Source organism: Odocoileus virginianus, chromosome 18 (assembly GCF_023699985.2).
Source record: "Odocoileus virginianus isolate 20LAN1187 ecotype Illinois chromosome 18, Ovbor_1.2, whole genome shotgun sequence".
Taxonomy (NCBI): Eukaryota; Metazoa; Chordata; class Mammalia; order Artiodactyla; family Cervidae; genus Odocoileus; species Odocoileus virginianus.
The window spans coordinates 53230934-53249007 of record NC_069691.1 but is presented as its reverse complement, the minus strand read 5'-3'; the positions used below and the strand labels follow the sequence as shown (position 1 = coordinate 53249007).

Here is an 18074-nt window from a genome sequence, read left to right as displayed (position 1 = left end):
GAGGGTGGGCAGGCAGGGGCCATCACGTGAAGAGAATACAAGTGTGGGGACGCAGCTGCAGCAGCCGTGTGCAGTGGGGAGATTGCGGTCTGGTCCTCAGCTCTGTGTGACTAGAGCACACAGCCAGGTGTGTGATTTTAAAAAGATGGTGTAGGAATGGTGAATCACAGCCTTCTCAGAAAACTTTTTAAGCAATTTTAAGTGTCACATACAAATTATCAGTACAAGTTACATAAATATGTGCAGGAAAACTAAGAAGTCCTAACAGATGCTGAAGAACTCTAGTAGAAACAAGCCAGGTGTATACATTTCACAGAGCAGGGTGAAACCCGAGTTAAAGAGCAGCAGTGTACATGCATGGGTACCCAAGACCTACCTTCATTTCACCGCTTCCACCAGCACTCAGCACATTTCTCCAGCCTTGTTCCCTGGCCCTATTTATTCTCTCCAACTTTGAGGGGAAAGAAACATATAAAAAACCATTTCAAGTATTTAATATAAAGCACATGAAATATACTTAGTAATAAAATGGAAACCAGTGTATTCCTTTAAAAAAGGGGGGGCATGTGTGTGGGGAGGTGGTGGAGCATGCTGGGGAAAATGGACGATCCTCTCACCCTTTCCTTTTCCTGTCTTTTCACCTGCTCAGCCTTCAGCAGACTAACCTGCAATAATTTTAAAGACAAACTTCTTAGAACTCTTAAAACAATTATCATCTCCAACTTGGCTGGAAAAGAAAAATAACAGTGAAATAACTACCTGATCCTTAGGTTTCTTTTCTTTTTCAGTCAATTCCAATCTTCTTTTTCTTGGTGCTTCCTTAAATTAAAAAAATATATATATATATATCAATAATAAATACTACTTTTTCTAGCTTAATCAGTAAAGTTAGCATACCGATGGTAGACGTATATCCTGGAAGGTTTAAAAACAGAAGTAAGTTAGAGGTAATTGTTTGAAAGAAATAAGGAGGAAAGGTTTGGAGGTTTTATAAAATTTGTTTCTTTTTTCATTAATTAGTTTTACAAAGCTGTAAAATAAGCAGACAGATGTCTTTATACCTCAAACAGTTTCCTCCTTTCTTCTCCAGGATTCACTTTCTTCAATGGGGTTTGATGGGCCTGGACAGAAAGTAAAACTACAAATTAGATATGGATTTTGAGGTATCCATTTGAAAAATTCAAATGTATGGAAATTTAAAATAAGAAAAAAGTAAAGCCAATACTGCCATAACTCTCTTTCAAAATACATCATCCCTCAAAAAAAAAAAAAGGAACCACTTAAGTGTCTGATACACTATTTGTTCAAAAAAGAGAAATACGGGATCCAAAGAAATCATCCAGTAAAAAGTGTACTCAGATAGAGATGCTAACTCTAAGTTCGCTAACATTATAAAAACAGAATGTCATCTAGAAAGCCCAACTCTGAAGAAATTTTTCTTTAAAAAAAAAAATGAAATAAGAGTTAACACTTAACTTCTCTCCCCACCTCCAGATATAACCATTGTTAATATTCTCGTAAGTATCCTTTCAGAGACTGTTTTATGAACATGAATACACACATCACTATATACATGTGTATATACATACACACATAGTCTTAGCTTTTTTTTTTTTTTTAGAAACAGTTTATTTTCCATTTTGGTGGAAGTCTGTTGAAGAATAGCTTACGACCACTCAGTGGTGGTTCCTACCCATTCAGTGGCCTGAGCGGTGGGAGCTGCAGACCAGTCTTCAGCGGAAGGCTGAGCACCCCAGTCTTCCGTGGGGAACTGCTGAATCGGCACGGAAGGCACCCGCACACCTCCGGACCAGTCTGCCACCTCGGGCTGAGTGGCGGTGAACTCTGGGGCTGGAGCAGTCCATTCTCCCTGAAACTCCTCCTTGGTCACAGCCTTCTCAGCTGCTGCCTGCTCTTCTTTCTCAATCTCTTCAGGATCTCTGTAGAAGTAGAGATCCGGCATGACCTCCCATGGGTGTTCTCGGGAGATGGTGCCACGCATGCGCAGAACTTCCCGGGAGAGCATCCACCACATCAGACCTACTGAGTGCGCTCCCTTGTTGTTGCATGGGATGGCAATGTCCACGTAGCGCAGAGGAGAGTCTGTGTTACACAGAGCAATGGTGGGCAGGTTAACATAAGAGGCTTCTGTGAGGGGCTGGTGGTCAGCCCTGGGATCGGTAACCACCAGAAGCCTTGGCTCCCTGAACGCGGCCTGGATCTGGTTAGTGAAGGTTCCCGGAGTGAAGCGGCCAGCGATAGGAGTGGCCCCAGTAGCAGCCGCAAACTTCAGCACAGCTCGCTGGCCAGTATTCCTGGAGGATATGACACTGACATCAGCTGGGTTTTCAATGGCAACAATGGCCCGTGCTGCCAACAGAAGCTTCTCCCAGGTTCTCTTCAGATTTATGATGTAGATGCCATCACTTTTCCTTTTGTAGATGTACTGTTCCATTTGGAAGTCAAGGTTGGTGCCACCTAAGTGGGTTCCTGCTGCAAGGAATTTGAGGACATCCTCCTCCTTCATTTGCAGGACATCAAGGGCTCCGGACATTGTGAAAGCTTCCCTTTAAGTTACGATGGGAATTCAGAACAACGCCGTATGGACCCCTCTCAGGGCAGCGCCAAAAAGGAAAGTCTTAGCTTTTTATACTTTTTACATAAATATAGTAAATAATGTGTTATGATGGAAAAATGTTTTTCACTATTAACAGTGCTCCCTGACATTTCCACATTGTGGTAAACAATTTAACAATGGTGATATTCCACACCATGGATATAATTAATTTAGTCAACTATTCCTGAAGGAAGGACATGGGGTTGGTTCCAATTTCCCCCCGTACTGTTAGAAACATTCTTGCAGGTACACTTTGTATCATATGCAAGTCTTTCAGAAGGGCAATTTGTAGATGGAATCGTAAAGTAATAATGAAATTAAAGTGCTGAGAAAAACTGCCACCTCAAGAAGCTGCATCAACTAATATTCCCATCAAGGAATTCATTTTCTCATAACATCACAAATAGTGAGCATTATCAATGTCTTAAATTTTTAATATCTGGAAAGACTAAGTATACTTTCCAGTATATTAGATAATTACATTTCTTCTTTAATACACTAATTGTTCGTCTTATTTTATAGTTGCTCTAATTTTATGGGCTATTTGCATGTTATGAAAAATAAAGAGCATTTTAGATTTGCAAATTTTTTTTACATTTTGTCTTTGAACAGCTGTTTATTGTATCTTAAACTGTACAGAAGTCTGTAATGTATATAGTTAAATCTGCCAGTCTTTTCCTTTATGATATTGGCATAAACTGTTTTACTAAAGAAGACATTTCAGACCTCATTTGCTTCTGCCACTTGGATAGTTTCATTTTTATATTCAGAAGTTATATATAATCTAACTTAAACTTAGATTTTAAAATATTAGATTTTTATTTTCATTTTTAGATTTATCTGGAATAAATTTTTGTTCATGGAATGAATTGGGAATCTAATGTTTTTCTCTGGAAAATCCAGTTATCTCATAACCATTTCTTGGCTGATACATCTTTTTCCACAATGGTCTGAAATGCCTCATTAAGCACATAATAAATTCAAATACACAGTAATCACACAATAAATTCAAATTTCTGGAATTCTCCATGTCATCTATCCATCTTCTTTTTTTTTAAACTATGATATAAAGCCACCTATAAAAAAGTAGATAAAGGAGATACACAGAGATCCGCAAAAATAAAGGAAAAACCCAGTAACTACTACCGAACTCAAGAAACAGAATATTGTCAACACACAGAAACCCTCCACATGTCCTTCCACAAGACAGCCAGCCACCATCCCCACTTTACTAATCACTACTTGACTTGTCTCTGTTGCTTTCCCACTTGAATACATGTTCCTAAACAATATAGTTTTGTTTTTTTTTAATGTTCTGATTTCTATATAAATGGAATCATACAACATATATTCCTCTGTATCTCACTTCTGTTGTTCTACACTATTTTCAGAATAACCCTTGTTATTATGCTTATTTATCTGCATTTGCTTTCTTCATTGATAAATAACATTCCACTGATGTGGAGTCCTTTCTTGCACAGTTATCCTGCACTTTTCACAGCAGGGCTATCCTATAGTAATTGAGGGAGTGTCTATTTCCTTTTCTAATTATTCACTGTCACATGCTCAACTTCTATCAGGCTATGTCACTGAATTCATTAACAGTGTTCTGCTGCTTCAAAAGGATTTTCTAGGTAGGGAATCATATCTGTAAATGTCTGTATTTTCTCATCTCTCCCAATATTTATATTTCTTATTTCTTTCTCTCTTTAATTTCATGGGCTAGGCTTCTGGAATAACATCAAATAACAGCATCATTACAAACATCTTTGTCTTGTTCCTAACTTTAATGTAAATGCTTCCAACTTTTCATCATTATGTATAATGCCTGATGTAGGTTTCTGGTATATATAACTGGGTCAAGTTAAGAATTTTCACCTCTATTTCTTGAATCAAAGAAATTGAATTTTTTTCAAAAACCACTTTATTGAGGTATGAGGGACATACAAAAAGTTATACAAGGTTAATGTAAACAACCAAATAAGTTTTTATAAAGAGTTAAATTCTACTGAACTTTCAGTATCTGAGATAATTCATATGTGATTTTTTTCCTCTAATCTACTAACAGTGAAATTTTTTTTTTCCATTTATTTTTATTAGTTGGAGGCTAATTACTTTACATCATTGCAGTGGTTTTTGTCATACATTGAAATGAATTAGCCATGGATTTACATGTATTCCCCATCCCGGTCCCCCCTCCCACCTCCCTCTCCACCCGATCCCTCTGGGTCTTCCCAGTGCACTAGGCCTGAGCACTTGTCTCATGCACCCAACCTGGGCTGGTGATCTGTTTCACCCTAGATAATATACATGTTTCGATGCTGTTCTCTTGAAACATCCCACCCTCGCCTTCTCCCAGAGTCCACAAGTCTGTTCTATACATCTGGGTCTCTTTTTCTGCTTTGCATATACGGTTATCGTTACCATCTTTCTAAATTTCATATATATGTGTTAGTATACTGTAATGGTCTTTATCTTTCTGGCTTACTTCGCTCTGTATAATGGGCTCCAGTTTCATCCATCTCATTAGAACTGATTCAAATGAATTCTTTTTAATGGCTGAGTAATATTCCATGGTGTACATGTACCACAGCTTCCTCATCCATTCGTCTGCTGATGGGCATCTAGGTTGCTTCCATGTCCTGGCTATTATAAACAGTGCTGCGATGAACATTGGGGTGCACGTGTCTCTTTCAGATCTGGTTTCCTCGGTGTGTATGCCCAGAAGTGGGATTGCTGGGTCATATGGTAGTTCTATTTCCAGCTTTTTAAGAAATCTCCACACTGTTCTCCATAGTGGCTGTACTAGTTTGCATTCCCACCAACAGTGTAAGAGGGTTCCCTTTTCTCCACACCCTCTCCAGCATTTATTGCTTGTAGACTTTTGGATAGCAGCCATCCTGACTGGCGTATAGTGGTACCTCTTTGTGGTTTTGATTTGCATTTCTCTGATAATGAGTGATGTTGAACACCTTTTCATGTGTTTGTACTAAGAGTGAAATTAACCAGTTTCCTACTGTTGAACCATCTTTCCACTCCTGAAATGTATCCTATTTAGTAAGTTTTGAATTACTCTTTTGATAAACTGCTTGATTTAACTTTTTTAAAAAACATTTTTAAGGATTTCTGCATGTGTGCTCCTAAGTACATTTATGACCCATGAATTTCTTTCTTTTATATCCTGTGCTAGCTACTCAATTTTGTGATCAACATCCCCTACTACAGGGGAAAATTTTTCAAACAATTCAAAGTATAGTTCTAAATATACCAAAAACAGATTAAAAGTATTTACAGAAAACTCTTAAGTTATGTATCATACATCAGTTTTTAAATTTTCCAGCTACCTTAGGAAAAAATATATAAAAAGAAACACTGTATAAAAACATTCACCTGTTAGGTTTCAATTCAAAGGAAAGGAAATGGTACTTTAAAAAGTTATTTCAGTGATAATTTACATTATTATAAAAGTAACTCAGCATTTGATTAAATCAGCAAATTATCTCCACTAACAATTCCATTTCAGTAGTGGCTGTATTTTGACAAAAGTCAATGTTATAAAAAATTACTTTCATTTGCTACTTACTGCTTCAATTTCCTAAATTTTTTAAAATGACTACAACAGATAAGCACTAAAACTCTAAAAGTGAATTCAGAATAATATAAAAAAATATGATCCACAATCAATATGAAGTTAATAAAATTCATCAAATTAATCCCAACATATCACTGTTAAAATATATTGTACAGCTCACAACATACAAAAAAGAAGTAGAAAGTGATCAAAAGTTTTCTTTCACTAAAACAAAAAAGATATTTAAAATTTCTGCCCACTTTAGAAAGCAACATGAGAGGGGTGGCTGAAGTGAGAGACTGGGGTTGACATGTACACATTGCTGCTGCTAAGTCACTTCAGTTGTGTCGGACTCTGCGACCCCCCATAGACGGAAGCCCACGAGGCTCCTCCGTCCCTGGGATTCTCCAGGCAAGGATTCTGGAGTGGGCTGCCATTTCCTTCTCCAACACATGCATGCATACTAAGTTGCTTCAGTCATGTCCGACTCTCTATGGAGAGCAGCCTACCAGGCTCCTCTGTCCACAGGATTCTCTAGGTAAGAACACTAGAGTGGGTTGCCATGTCCTTCTCCAGCATGCACACACTACTATGTATAAAACAGATAACAGTAAGAACCTATGGTCTAGCACAGGAAACTCTCCTCAATGCTCTGTGGTGATCTAAATGGGAAGGAAACCCAAAAAAGGGGACTAATGCATACAAAAAGCTGATTCACTTTGTTGTATAGCAGAAACTAACACAGCATTGTAAAGCAACTATACGCCAATAAAAATTTATTTAAAAAAAAGAAAGCAACATGATACACGTTTTCAACATAACTTCCTCCTTAGGAAATGCAATTAATTTAATGAATACATTATTTAACTTGAGCACAATAAAATGATGGTATTTAAACTATGTGATACCATCAAATGGGTTGATAAACTGGTAAGAGGAGAATAATGATTTTCTTATACTGTGTTTTGTCATTTTAATTAAATGACCATCATAAAATATCCATTTTATAGATGTTTTAACTCAAAGTTACGTTAGCAATGTGATAAGTGGTATTAAATCTCACACAATGACTATTAATAAATAGTAGCTTTGCTCCCTGACAAAATGACAGAAGCAGCAGGTTCTCAGAACTATACGACCTCCTCACTGTGTTATTAGATCCCAACTCCTAACCAAACCTAGGCTAGTTATTTCCATTTTCACTTAAGCCAACCATGTATCTCACCACCTAACCCCATTAACACTAGGGTTAATGAGATGACAATAATACTGAAATAGTTAAAGAACAGAAGCTTTCTAACTTTTTCTAAAAGCAACCCACAGTAAGAAAGATAGTTCACATTTAGACCCAATAAAGATACACACACACATTCCATAAAATACTTTTACTGTGTGTAATTGTGTCTGTTAATTTCCATTCTATTACTTAAAAAAAAAGTCCCCCTCCTCACTCACTAAAATGATTATGCCATACACACCGAAGAAACCAGATCTGAAAGAGACACGTGCACCCCAATGTTCATCGCAGCACTGTTTATAATAGCCAGGACATGGAAGCAACCTAGATGCCCATCAGCAGACGAATGGATAAGGAAGCTGTGGTACATTTACACCATGGAATATTACTCAGCCATTAAAAAGAATTCATTTGAATCAGTTCTAATGAGATGGATGAAACTGGAGCCCATTATACAGAGTGAAGTAAGCCAGAAAGATAAAGACCAATACAGCATACTAACGCATATATATGGAATTTAGAAAGATGGTAACGATAACCCTATATGCAAAACAGAAAAAGAGACACAGATGTACAGAACAGACTTTTGGACTCTGTGGGAGAAGGCAAGGGTGGGATGTTTCGAGAGAACAGCATGTATATTATCTATGGTGAAACAAATCACCAGCCCAGGCTGGACGCATGAGACAAGTGCTCGGGCCTGGTGCACTGAGAAGACCCAGAGGGATCAGGTAGAGAGGGAGGTGGGAGGGGGCATCGGGATGGGGAATACATGTAAATCCATGGCTGATTCATGTCAATGTACAACAAAAACCACTACAATATTGTAAAGTAATTAGCCTCCAACTAATAAAAAAAAATGAAAAAAAATGATTATGCCACTTCTAACAGACAGCAACCCCCACTTTTTAAATAGCAGACTGCTTCTGGCTGCACTACTACTGAACTACAAGAAGAAAAAAACAGCTGTAGACAATGTTCTTCATGGTATTACAAACACAAAGTTAACATTTCAAAGTATGTTTTATGTACATACAACTTAAACTAGTGGGGAACGCTACCCAGGAGCTTTGTAAAAACACATACTGCTTCTGTACAAGAGAATTACTCGGCAATAAACAGACCACACACTGCATGACTTCATTCACATGACACATTCACAAGGAGCAAATCCACACAGAAGTAGACTAGCCCAGCGGTTGGTTGCCCAGGGCTATGGGGTTTGGCAGAGAACAGGGAGTGAATGCTAATGGAAAAGGATTTGAGGGGCGGCAATGAAGTGCTCTAAAACTGATTATGGGGATGGCTGCATAACTCTTGCAAATCCATTAGAAATCATTTAATTTCAGACTTTAAAAGGATGAATTATAGTATGTGATATCTTGATTAAGCTATTTTCAAAAAACACATATCCTCAAGAGTTGCTGAATCATAATTTCTGGACACAGAGCCCTGCATTTTGACAAGTTTCACCGTTTAACCCTTGCCTAGCAAATCGAGCACTGGTGTCAACATTTGTGAAAACACAACACTCAAAATCTTAAAAATATTAACCTGAGTGATAATGGCATCTCATTATACATGACCAGCTTTAAACTAGATTATACAACCATTTGCAACAAGAGAAAGTTTAACTAAGACACCTATGTACTTTTAAGTAAGTCACATGGAAGGAGAAATTATCTCTCGGTGCACCAGACTGTCCCAGATATAAGATGCTCAAATATTTGTGAAATAAAAATGCCAAAGGTGTTCCTCTGAGATCACATAGGTATTTTCAGAACACAATCTACAAAGAAGAGAAAAATATGTAAAACATCCGTACTACAAGAAATGTGTTGTTTTGTGTTTTTTTGCTAAAATGAGAGCCAAAATACCGAAGCATATTCATGGCGCTCCCTCCATGAACATTCATGGCTTACTAACCACTCCTTTTCTTTTAGAAAACAGTTGTAATTGTTACAGGAACTGGAACAAAGAAGGTCTTCAGGACACGCAGGGGCACTGGCAGTTCCAATAGGAAAGCCTCTGCTGTCAGAGCTGCCCTGAGCCTGCTGGTGGGAACACACTGAGGTGGGCAAGGCGGCCTGGCCCGGGGTGAGACTGAGTGGTGAGCAGCAGCCACACTGGGGACAGACTCTGCAGGCAGGCGGAGAGGATGTGATGGTGACAGTGACCAGAAGTCAGCAGCGACTCCAACAGTGTGTAGTGAGACAGGATCCACAGCCTGCGGAGGCCATGCGGCCCGGCACACACAGTTACACCCACTGATGCTGAGAAGCCCAGCAGACACCCACTTAGAGATGCAAGGACAGGATGGGTCTGGAGCTCAGGAAAGGAGTCCAGGCTCAAGATGCAGATCGGGGTGTGGAGAGCTGGTGCTGTCAGAGAGCGAGGATGTCCAGGGGGTGTCCACGGCCAGCCTCCTGAACCACTTGAGCATCCCACTCAGGGACGTGTGGAGGAACTCATACCGAAGGAGAGAAGAGCAGGTAGGCAGGGAGGGAGACAATTAGCAGAGTGGGACAGTCTGGATTCAAGTGAACAAAAAGTTTAAAAAAGAGGGGTAACCAAGTAAACTGAAACTGAGTCAGAGGAAGAAGATACCTGACCACTGAACGGAACCACTGGGGCTCCCAGAAGTCCTTGCCAGGAGCAGTGACCCAACAGCTGTGACAGAGCAAGCTCTGGGCAGAGGGGGCTCAAGAGAGAAGGGGAAACAAGGAAGCAGAGACATTCAGACAAGGCTTCGGGAAGTTCTGCCATTAAAGGAGCAGAGATCCGGGAAATGGCTGGAGGGAGACATGGGAGGGAAGGAAGGGTTTTCTTAACAAGACTGAAGATATGCTATGGATGGTTACCCACCAGGCCCCTCTGTCCATGGGATTCTCCAGGCAAGAAAAATGGAGTGGGTTACCATTCCCTTCTCCAGGGGATCTTCCCGACCCAGGGACTGAATCTGCCTGCATTGCAGGCAGATTCTTTACCATCTGAGCCACCAAGAAAGCCCATTTATTTGCTAACAGGAATGATTAAGGACAGAGGAAAAATATGATACAGGAGAGAGAGTGAAGTCTTTTAAAAGGCAAAAATAATAGTAAGAGATGGCATACAAATGACAAGGTCAACTCTAGATCAAAACAGACAGATCCTCCAAGTATAAGGAAGAAAGCAGGAGACTGGCAACAGGTAGGACTGACAGGCAGGAGTGCTGCTGAGTGTGGGCAATTTTCCTCTACTTGGTTCTTTTTTCTCAGTGAAATAGGAAGCAACATTCATCACCCTGAGGGGATAAACAAGGAAAAGGTAGGCGATGACCATTGAAAGTAGGAGAGGAACTGGCCTGCGGAAACCTGATGAGGTGGGGCGACAGTGCGCACCTGACACTGTAGGTTTAAACTTTGAAGTGAGACCAGTTGAAGAGCTGCAGGCTTCCTCCAACCACACCCGCTGAGCGGGGCAGTCAACCATTTGGAAACTATTACAATGAGAGAACATGAAATTAGAGCTGGAAAAGGAAAATAAAAACAAAGATGGGATGGACAATGATAAAACCAGGTAAGATCATGGATCCAAACAGAACAAAGACATTTTCAAGGCAGGTTCTCAGAGACTAAGCTGGAAACACAGGAATCAGTGGTCAGAGTGGGGTCCCTGTAATTGAGACTAGGAAGCAGGTGTTCTTCCTGATGACAAATGTGATGGCATGCCACAGGGGAGAGATCCAAAGTGAGGCAGGAGGCAAGATCATCAAAAAGAACAATCAGAAAACAAAAAGGCAGTGCACCACCAAAAGGACCATCGTCTCAAGACACTGCAGTCACCAAGAACCGAGACATCGCCGTGAAGAGTGAGGAGCAGCAAGTGACACAAAGTCTGGTGGCAGGGCTGGAGAAGCCAGGGCGAGTCCAGCAATGACATCAAGGAACACAACGCCATCGTCCTCCTCCAGACCCAGCAGGACTGAGGGACTAGAGAGAAAATAGTCCCCGAGAGAGCCGCACAACAGTGTGTGTGAGACAAGCCAGGTTTTAGAGTAAAAAAGGTGCAGAGATTCTGACAAGTTGAGAATGCAGGGGATCTTGCTGACCATGGACTAGCTGAGGGCTCTGTGGAATAATTCAGGTGCTCTGCAGAGGCAGGGGCTGGAGCACGGTAGGACCATAGCCTCAGGGAGCTGAGAAACTATGTAATGAGGGGATGCCAGGAGTCCTGGGTGCCTTGTGGTAACTAAAGAAAAGAAGGCGAAAGGATATAATGGATCTCATCCATTTAGGCCTGATTATGTAACTACTAATAGTATGATTACCTATTAACAGAAAGAATGAAGTGGCTGGGCCAAAGAGGAAATTACACCTCGCTATGGATATGTCTGGGGATGAAAAGTAAACTCTGATGCTATAAATAACAGTATTGCATAGAAACCTGGGATGTTAGGTCAATGAATCAAGGTAAATCGGATGTGGCCAAGCAGGAGATGGCAAGTGTAAACACTGACATCTTGGAATCGGTGAACAAAAATGGACAGGAAAGGATGAACTGAATTCAGATGACCATGATATCTACCACTGTGGGCAAGAATCCAACAGAAGAAATGGAGTAGCCCTCATAGTTCCAAATGTAGTACTTGGGTGCAATCTCAAAAACAGAATGATCTCAGTTTGCTTCCAAGGCAAACCATTCAGTATCACAGTAATCCACATCTATGCCCCAACCACTGATGCCAAAGAAGCTGAAGCTAATCAGTTCTATCAAGACCTCCTAGAACTAACACCAAAAAAAGAAGCCCTGTTTATCATAGGGGACTAGAATGTGAAAGTAGGAACTCAAGAAATAACTGGAGTAACAGGTAAATTTGGTCTTAGAGTATAAAATGAAGCATAGCAAAGGCTAGTAGAATTCTGCCATGGGAACTCACTGGTCATAGCAAACACCCTTTTTCAACAACACAAGAGACGACTTTACACATGAACATCAGCAAATGGTCAATACTGAAATCAGACTGATTATATTCTTTGTAGCAGAAGATGGAGAAGCTGTATACAGTCAGCAAAAACAAGACCTGGAGGTGACTGTGGCTTAGATCATCAGCTCCTTATAGCACAATTCAGGCTTAAACTAAAGAAAGCATGGAAATCCATGAGGCCAGTCAGGTACAACTTAAATCAAATCCTGTGAATACATAGTGGAAGTGACAAATAGATTCAAGGGATTAGATCTAGTAAACAGAGTGCCTAAAGAACTATGGACAAAGGTTCATAACAGTGTACAGGAGGCAACAAACAAAACCATCCCAAAGAAAAAGAAATGCAAGAAGGTAAAGTGGTTGTCTGAGGAAGCTTTACAAATAGCTGAGGAAAGAAGAGCAGCAAAAAGCAAAGGAGAAAGGGAAAGGTATATCAACACTAAATGCAGACTTTCAGAGAATAGCAAGGAGAGACAAAAAGGCCTTTTTCAACGAACAGTGCAAAGAAAACAGAGGAGAAAACAGGGAAAGACTTGAGATCTCTTCAAGAAAATTGGAGATATCAAAGGTACATTTCATCCAAAGATGGGCACAATAAAGGACAGAAATGGTAAAGATCGAATAGAAGCAACAGAGATCAAGAAGAGATGGAAAGAATACACAAAAGAACCGTTTAAAAAAGACCTTAATGACCCTGATAACCACGATGGTTTTGTCACTCACCCAGAGCCAGACATTGTGGAGTATGAAGTTAAGAGGGCCTTAGGAAGCACTCTTGCCAATAAAGCAAGTAGAGGTAATAGAATTGCAGCAGGCTATTTAAAATCCTAAAAGATGATGCTATTAAAGTGTTACACTCAATATGTCAGCAATTTTGGAAAACCGAGAAGTGGTCACAGGACTGGAAAGTTCAATCTTCATCCCAATTCCCAACAAGGGCACTACTAAAGGATGTTCAAACTACCAGATAATTGCACTCATCTCCCATATTAGTAAGGTTATGCTCAAAATCCTTCAAGCTAGACTTCAGCATTATGTGAACCGAGCACGTCCAGTTGTTCAAACTAGGTTTAGCAAAGGCAGAAGAATCAGAGATCAAATTGTCAACATTCACTGTATCATAGAGAAAGCAAGAGAATTCCAGAAAAATATCTACTTCTGTTTCATTGACTATGCTAACACCTTTGATTGTGTGGATCATAAGAAACTGTGGAAACTCTTAAGGAGATGGGAATACCAGACCATCTTACCTGTCTCCTGAGAAACCTGTTTGCGGGTCAAGAAGCAATTGATAGAACCTTATACGGAACAACTGACTGGTTCAAAATTGATAAAGGAGTATGACAAGGCTGTTTATTGTCACCCTGTTTATTTAACTTACACAGAGCACATCATGTGAAATGCTGGGATGGATGAGTTACAAGCTATAATCAAGATTGCCAAGAGAAATATCAACAACCTCAGATATGCAGATGATACCACTTTAATGGCAGAAAGCGAAGAGGGTACTAAAAAGGTCTCCTGATGATGGTAAAAGAGGAGAGTGAAAAAGCTGGCTTAGAACTCAACATTAAGAAAACTAAGATCATGGCATCCAGTTCCATCACTTCATGGCAAACAGAAGGGAAAAACACGGAAGCAGTGACAGATTTCCTCTTCTTGGGCTCTAAGATTGCTGCAGATGGTGAATGCAGCCATGAAATCAGAAGACAATTGCTTTTTGGCAGGAAAGCTATGACAAACCTAGACAGTGTATTAAAAAGCAAAGACATCACTTTGCCAACAAAGGTCTGTATAGTTAAAACTATGGTCTTTCCAGCAGTCATGTACAGATGTGAGAGATGGATCATAAAGAAGGCTGAGTGCTGAAAAATTGATGCCTTCGAACTGTGGTGCTGGAGAAGACTCCTGAGAGTCCCTTGGAAGGCAAGGAGATCAAACCAGTCAATCCTAAAGGAAATCAACCCTGAATAGTCATTGGAAGGACTGATGCTGAAGCTGAAGATCCAATACTCTGGCCACCTGATGTGAAGAGACGACTCATTAGAAAAGACCCTGATGCTGGGCAGGAGCAAAAGGGGGTGACAGAGGATGAGGCTGGATGGCATCACTGATTCAATGGGCATGAACTTGGGCAAACTCCGAGATATGGGAAGGGACAGGGAAGCCTGGCGTGCGGCAGTACATGGGATCACAAGAGTTGGACACAACTTTGCGACTGAAAAAAAACAACATAACAACAAAAAAAAAGTAAAATCCACAAACCCAGAGTGCCAGCTGTCACAGTGCCCTTCAGCTGGAAATTTACCCTTCACTGCCTGGTTCAAGACCTTATAGCCGGACAGTGCACACATGAGGCATGCCAAAGACAAAGAACCCCTTACTGTGAGGTTTGTCTTACAGCACTATGCACACCTGTGTACTTAAACCTTTTTCTGCGCATTTGTGTAGATGCACGTGCAGACGCAGAGCAAAACCAACAGGTGCTACATTCCAGAGAATACAGTGGCTACAGACATGAAGAAAAATGACAAATTCTTGCAACTAATTTATGTTTTCAGGCACAGCACCTAAATGCTACAGGCCTTAATTTTCTTTTGAGACATGACAGACCATAAGGTCATATCCCTCCACATATTTAATTATCTCATCATGAATCCTTAAATTCAAATTTTCCCCAGATTTTTATGATGTTTATCTCATATGTTCATTTATTTTATGCAAAAAACAAATGGTTCCACTTAGGTTATTCAACAATGATTTCACTTATAATGTTACTTTCTTTTTACTGCACCAACTACTTTACTTAATGTATTTACTTAATGTCCCTTCATGACTTCTGTAAGTCTCCTAAGTTTTAGAAGACTGGTGAAGCAGAGAACAGCAATGCTCTTTAATAACTTAACAAAAACAATCCTACAGACATCAAGATTAACTGAACTGAGCTGCAATAAAATAAGGTCAAATTGAACATGTTACTAATACACAGTTTGTAACATCACCACCACATCATACCTGTTTATATTTCTGGAGTGGTTTCCTTTCATGCAATTTTTTATCTACATATTTCTTATTTGTCAAAGGTATTCCATATTTAGCAGCAGGCTTTGTAATTTTCTGAGCAGACATAATAGAAGCCAAGCTTTGTCCTGAAGTTGGTCTTTTAGCTACATGAGAAAATAATACAAAGAATTATTTTCAGAGTTCTTAGTGTTCAATCTTTAATTTCAAAATTCTTCAACACAGAACCTTTTCATGTTCACAATCACTGACAGCGTTCAGTTTGAGACTCTTCACTAAACATCTCCTTTACTCCTTACCACGTGTCAGTCTTCATCATGACTATTTTACACTAAAGCCACTTTCTGAAAGAAGTAAGAAGCGACACTCCTCTAAAATGCTGAAATTTCTCATACAGAAAAAGCACACCCCTAAAACTGATGGTAGATGATGATTATACATGTCTGTGAATATACTAAAGCACACTGAATCGTTGACTTTAAATGGATGAAGTGAATTTTAAGCGGGTTACATTTCAATATTTCAATAAAGACGTTAAAAATAAATTTTATAAAGAACATTCCATATCTTAGAAATTACTCTCAAAATCAGAACATAAACTTCAAGAGCAACTGTTAATAATTTCATCACTATGAGAATTAATATTTGCTTCTTATATAGTCTGAGTAATGCCTACATCTACAGACCCGCTGAAAAAGAGGAACTTTAAAAAGAATCACTATAACTGAGGGTCCCAGGAAACGAGTACATTTATGCACTGCTGGTAGGAGTAGAAACTGGTCAAAATGTTCAGAGACCAACGTATATCAAGAACAATGTTTACAGGGGTCGGTATCAATCTAGAGGGATGGGATGGGGAGGGATGTGGGAGGGAGATTCAAGAGGGAGGGGGTATATGTATACCTATGGCTGATTCATGTTGAGGTTTGAGAGAAAACAACAAAATTCTGTAAAGCAATTATCCTTCAATTAAAAAATAAATTTAAAAAAGAACAATATTTATTAATTGATGTCAAAAAACTAATCAGAGAACCACAAAATTATATACACATTCAGCATTATATATCAATATCACACTTTTACTGAAGCCTAGACAGGGCTCAGTCTTAGAACAACGACAGTCTGAAGATAGACTGTTGAGCCTATAGTAATGAAAATGGAGTGCAGACTTCACATTCCTGAGGCCCAGCGGGTCAGAGCCCCGGCCGCACGCGGCCTCCCAGGGGTCCTTTCCGCCCTGACGTGCTCTCCCCGCTCAGCCCTGCTCCCGCGCCGCCTGCCCTCCACCCCAGGGCTGCACCCTGTCCCAGAGCCCGCCGCCTGCCCTCCACCCCAGGGCTGCACCCTGTCCCAGAGCCCGCCGCCTGCCCTCCACCCCAGGGCTGCACCCTGTCCCAGAGCCCGCCGCCTGCCCTCCACCCCAGGGCTGCACCCGGTCCCAGGGCCCGCCGCCTGCCCTCCACCCCAGGGCTGCACCCTGTCCCAGAGCCCGCCGCCTGCCCTCCACCCCAGGGCTGCGGCCTGTCCCAGAGCCCGCCGCCTGCCCTCCACCCCAGGGCTGCACCCTGTCCCAGAGCCCGCCGCCTGCCCTCCACCCCAGGGCTGCACCCTGTCCCAGAGCCCGCCGCCTGCCCTCCACCCCAGGGCTGCGGCCTGTCCCAGAGCCCGCCGCCTGCCCTCCACCCCAGGGCTGCGGCCTGTCCCAGAGCCCGCCGCCTGCCCTCCACCCCAGGGCTGCGGCCTGTCCCAGAGCCCGCCGCCTGCCCTCCACCCCAGGGCTGCACCCTGTCCCAGAGCCCGCCGCCTGCCCTCCACCCCAGGGCTGCGGCCTGTCCCAGAGCCCGCCGCCTGCCCTCCACCCCAGGGCTGCACCCTGTCCCAGAGCCCGCCGCCTGCCCTCCACCCCAGGGCTGCGGCCTGTCCCAGAGCCCGCCGCCTGCCCTCCACCCCAGGGCTGCGGCCTGTCCCAGAGCCCGCCGCCTGCCCTCCACCCCAGGGCTGCACCCTGTCCCAGAGCCCGCCGCCTGCCCTCCACCCCAGGGCTGCACCCTGTCCCAGAACCCCGTGATCCATCTCTGCCAACCAGCGTGCTTCTTCTATAGCAGGGGAATGGAGAAAAAACTTAACTAGGCGTTTACAAGGAAACACTACCACTAAACTGTTCTTCAAAGAATATTTAACTGCATTAGAAAATGATCAAGATATAATATTGTGAAATAAAAAACATCTTTATAACACAACCCCAATTTCCAATCATTATGCATCTGTTATCATTGAAATATATATACCAAATAAAAGTCTGTATTAAGAGTAGGGTAATTTTTATTTTCTTCTTTTTGATTTTTATAATGACATATTACTCACACAATTTAGTGAATGCTTATAAAAATAAAAGCAACATTAGCCATTTGACTGGCAGTTTATATTCACAATTGAAGTGTGTAGAAAATCTGAGAAACTGATACAGTATATTACAGTAAGTTTTTCTAAACACATACTTCAACTGTATTGTGACAGGAATTAGGAAATGTGAGGAAAAAAATTTTCCCTCTGAGAACTGTAAGCTTCTTTTCGAAAACAGAGAGAGTCACACCACTGGAACTTGGCTGCATATATTAACATAACCACATGTGTGCCAGAAAAGGGGCAAGAGGCACCAAAG

At 41.3% G+C, this 18074-nt stretch overlaps 2 protein-coding genes across 13 annotated transcripts in view; both read right to left on the bottom strand.

The window, feature by feature from the left end:
- The window catches only part of NEK1 (NIMA related kinase 1), a 127102-nt gene that overhangs the window by 85981 nt on the left and 23047 nt on the right, over positions 1-18074 (bottom strand). For 7 of the 12 annotated variants that reach the window (XM_020904350.2, XM_020904352.2, XM_020904351.2 and 4 more), the window contains exons 11-15: positions 15407-15558; positions 1062-1121; positions 760-819; positions 618-665; positions 377-451 (exon numbers count right to left, since the gene is read on the bottom strand). In XM_020904350.2, coding sequence (XP_020760009.2) covers positions 377-451; positions 618-665; positions 760-819; positions 1062-1121; positions 15407-15558 — 395 coding nt within the window. The remainder of the gene's footprint in view (positions 1-376; positions 452-617; positions 666-759; positions 820-1061; positions 1122-15406; positions 15559-18074) is intronic. The other 5 variants (XM_070480700.1, XM_070480707.1, XM_070480705.1 and 2 more) reach the window with 3 other exon arrangements.
- On the bottom strand, positions 1061-2646 carry LOC110144396 (small ribosomal subunit protein uS2-like). Its single transcript, XM_020904354.2, has one exon. It carries the CDS (start codon positions 2552-2554, stop codon positions 1667-1669), a length of 888 nt encoding a protein of 295 aa, XP_020760013.2. The 5' UTR covers positions 2555-2646; the 3' UTR covers positions 1061-1666.

Bases quoted from the DNA above. Each gene is read 5' to 3' on its own strand.
- LOC110144396 (XM_020904354.2), bottom strand. From the start codon at position 2,554: ATGTCCGGAGCCCTTGATGTCCTGCAAATGAAGGAGGAGGATGTCCTC.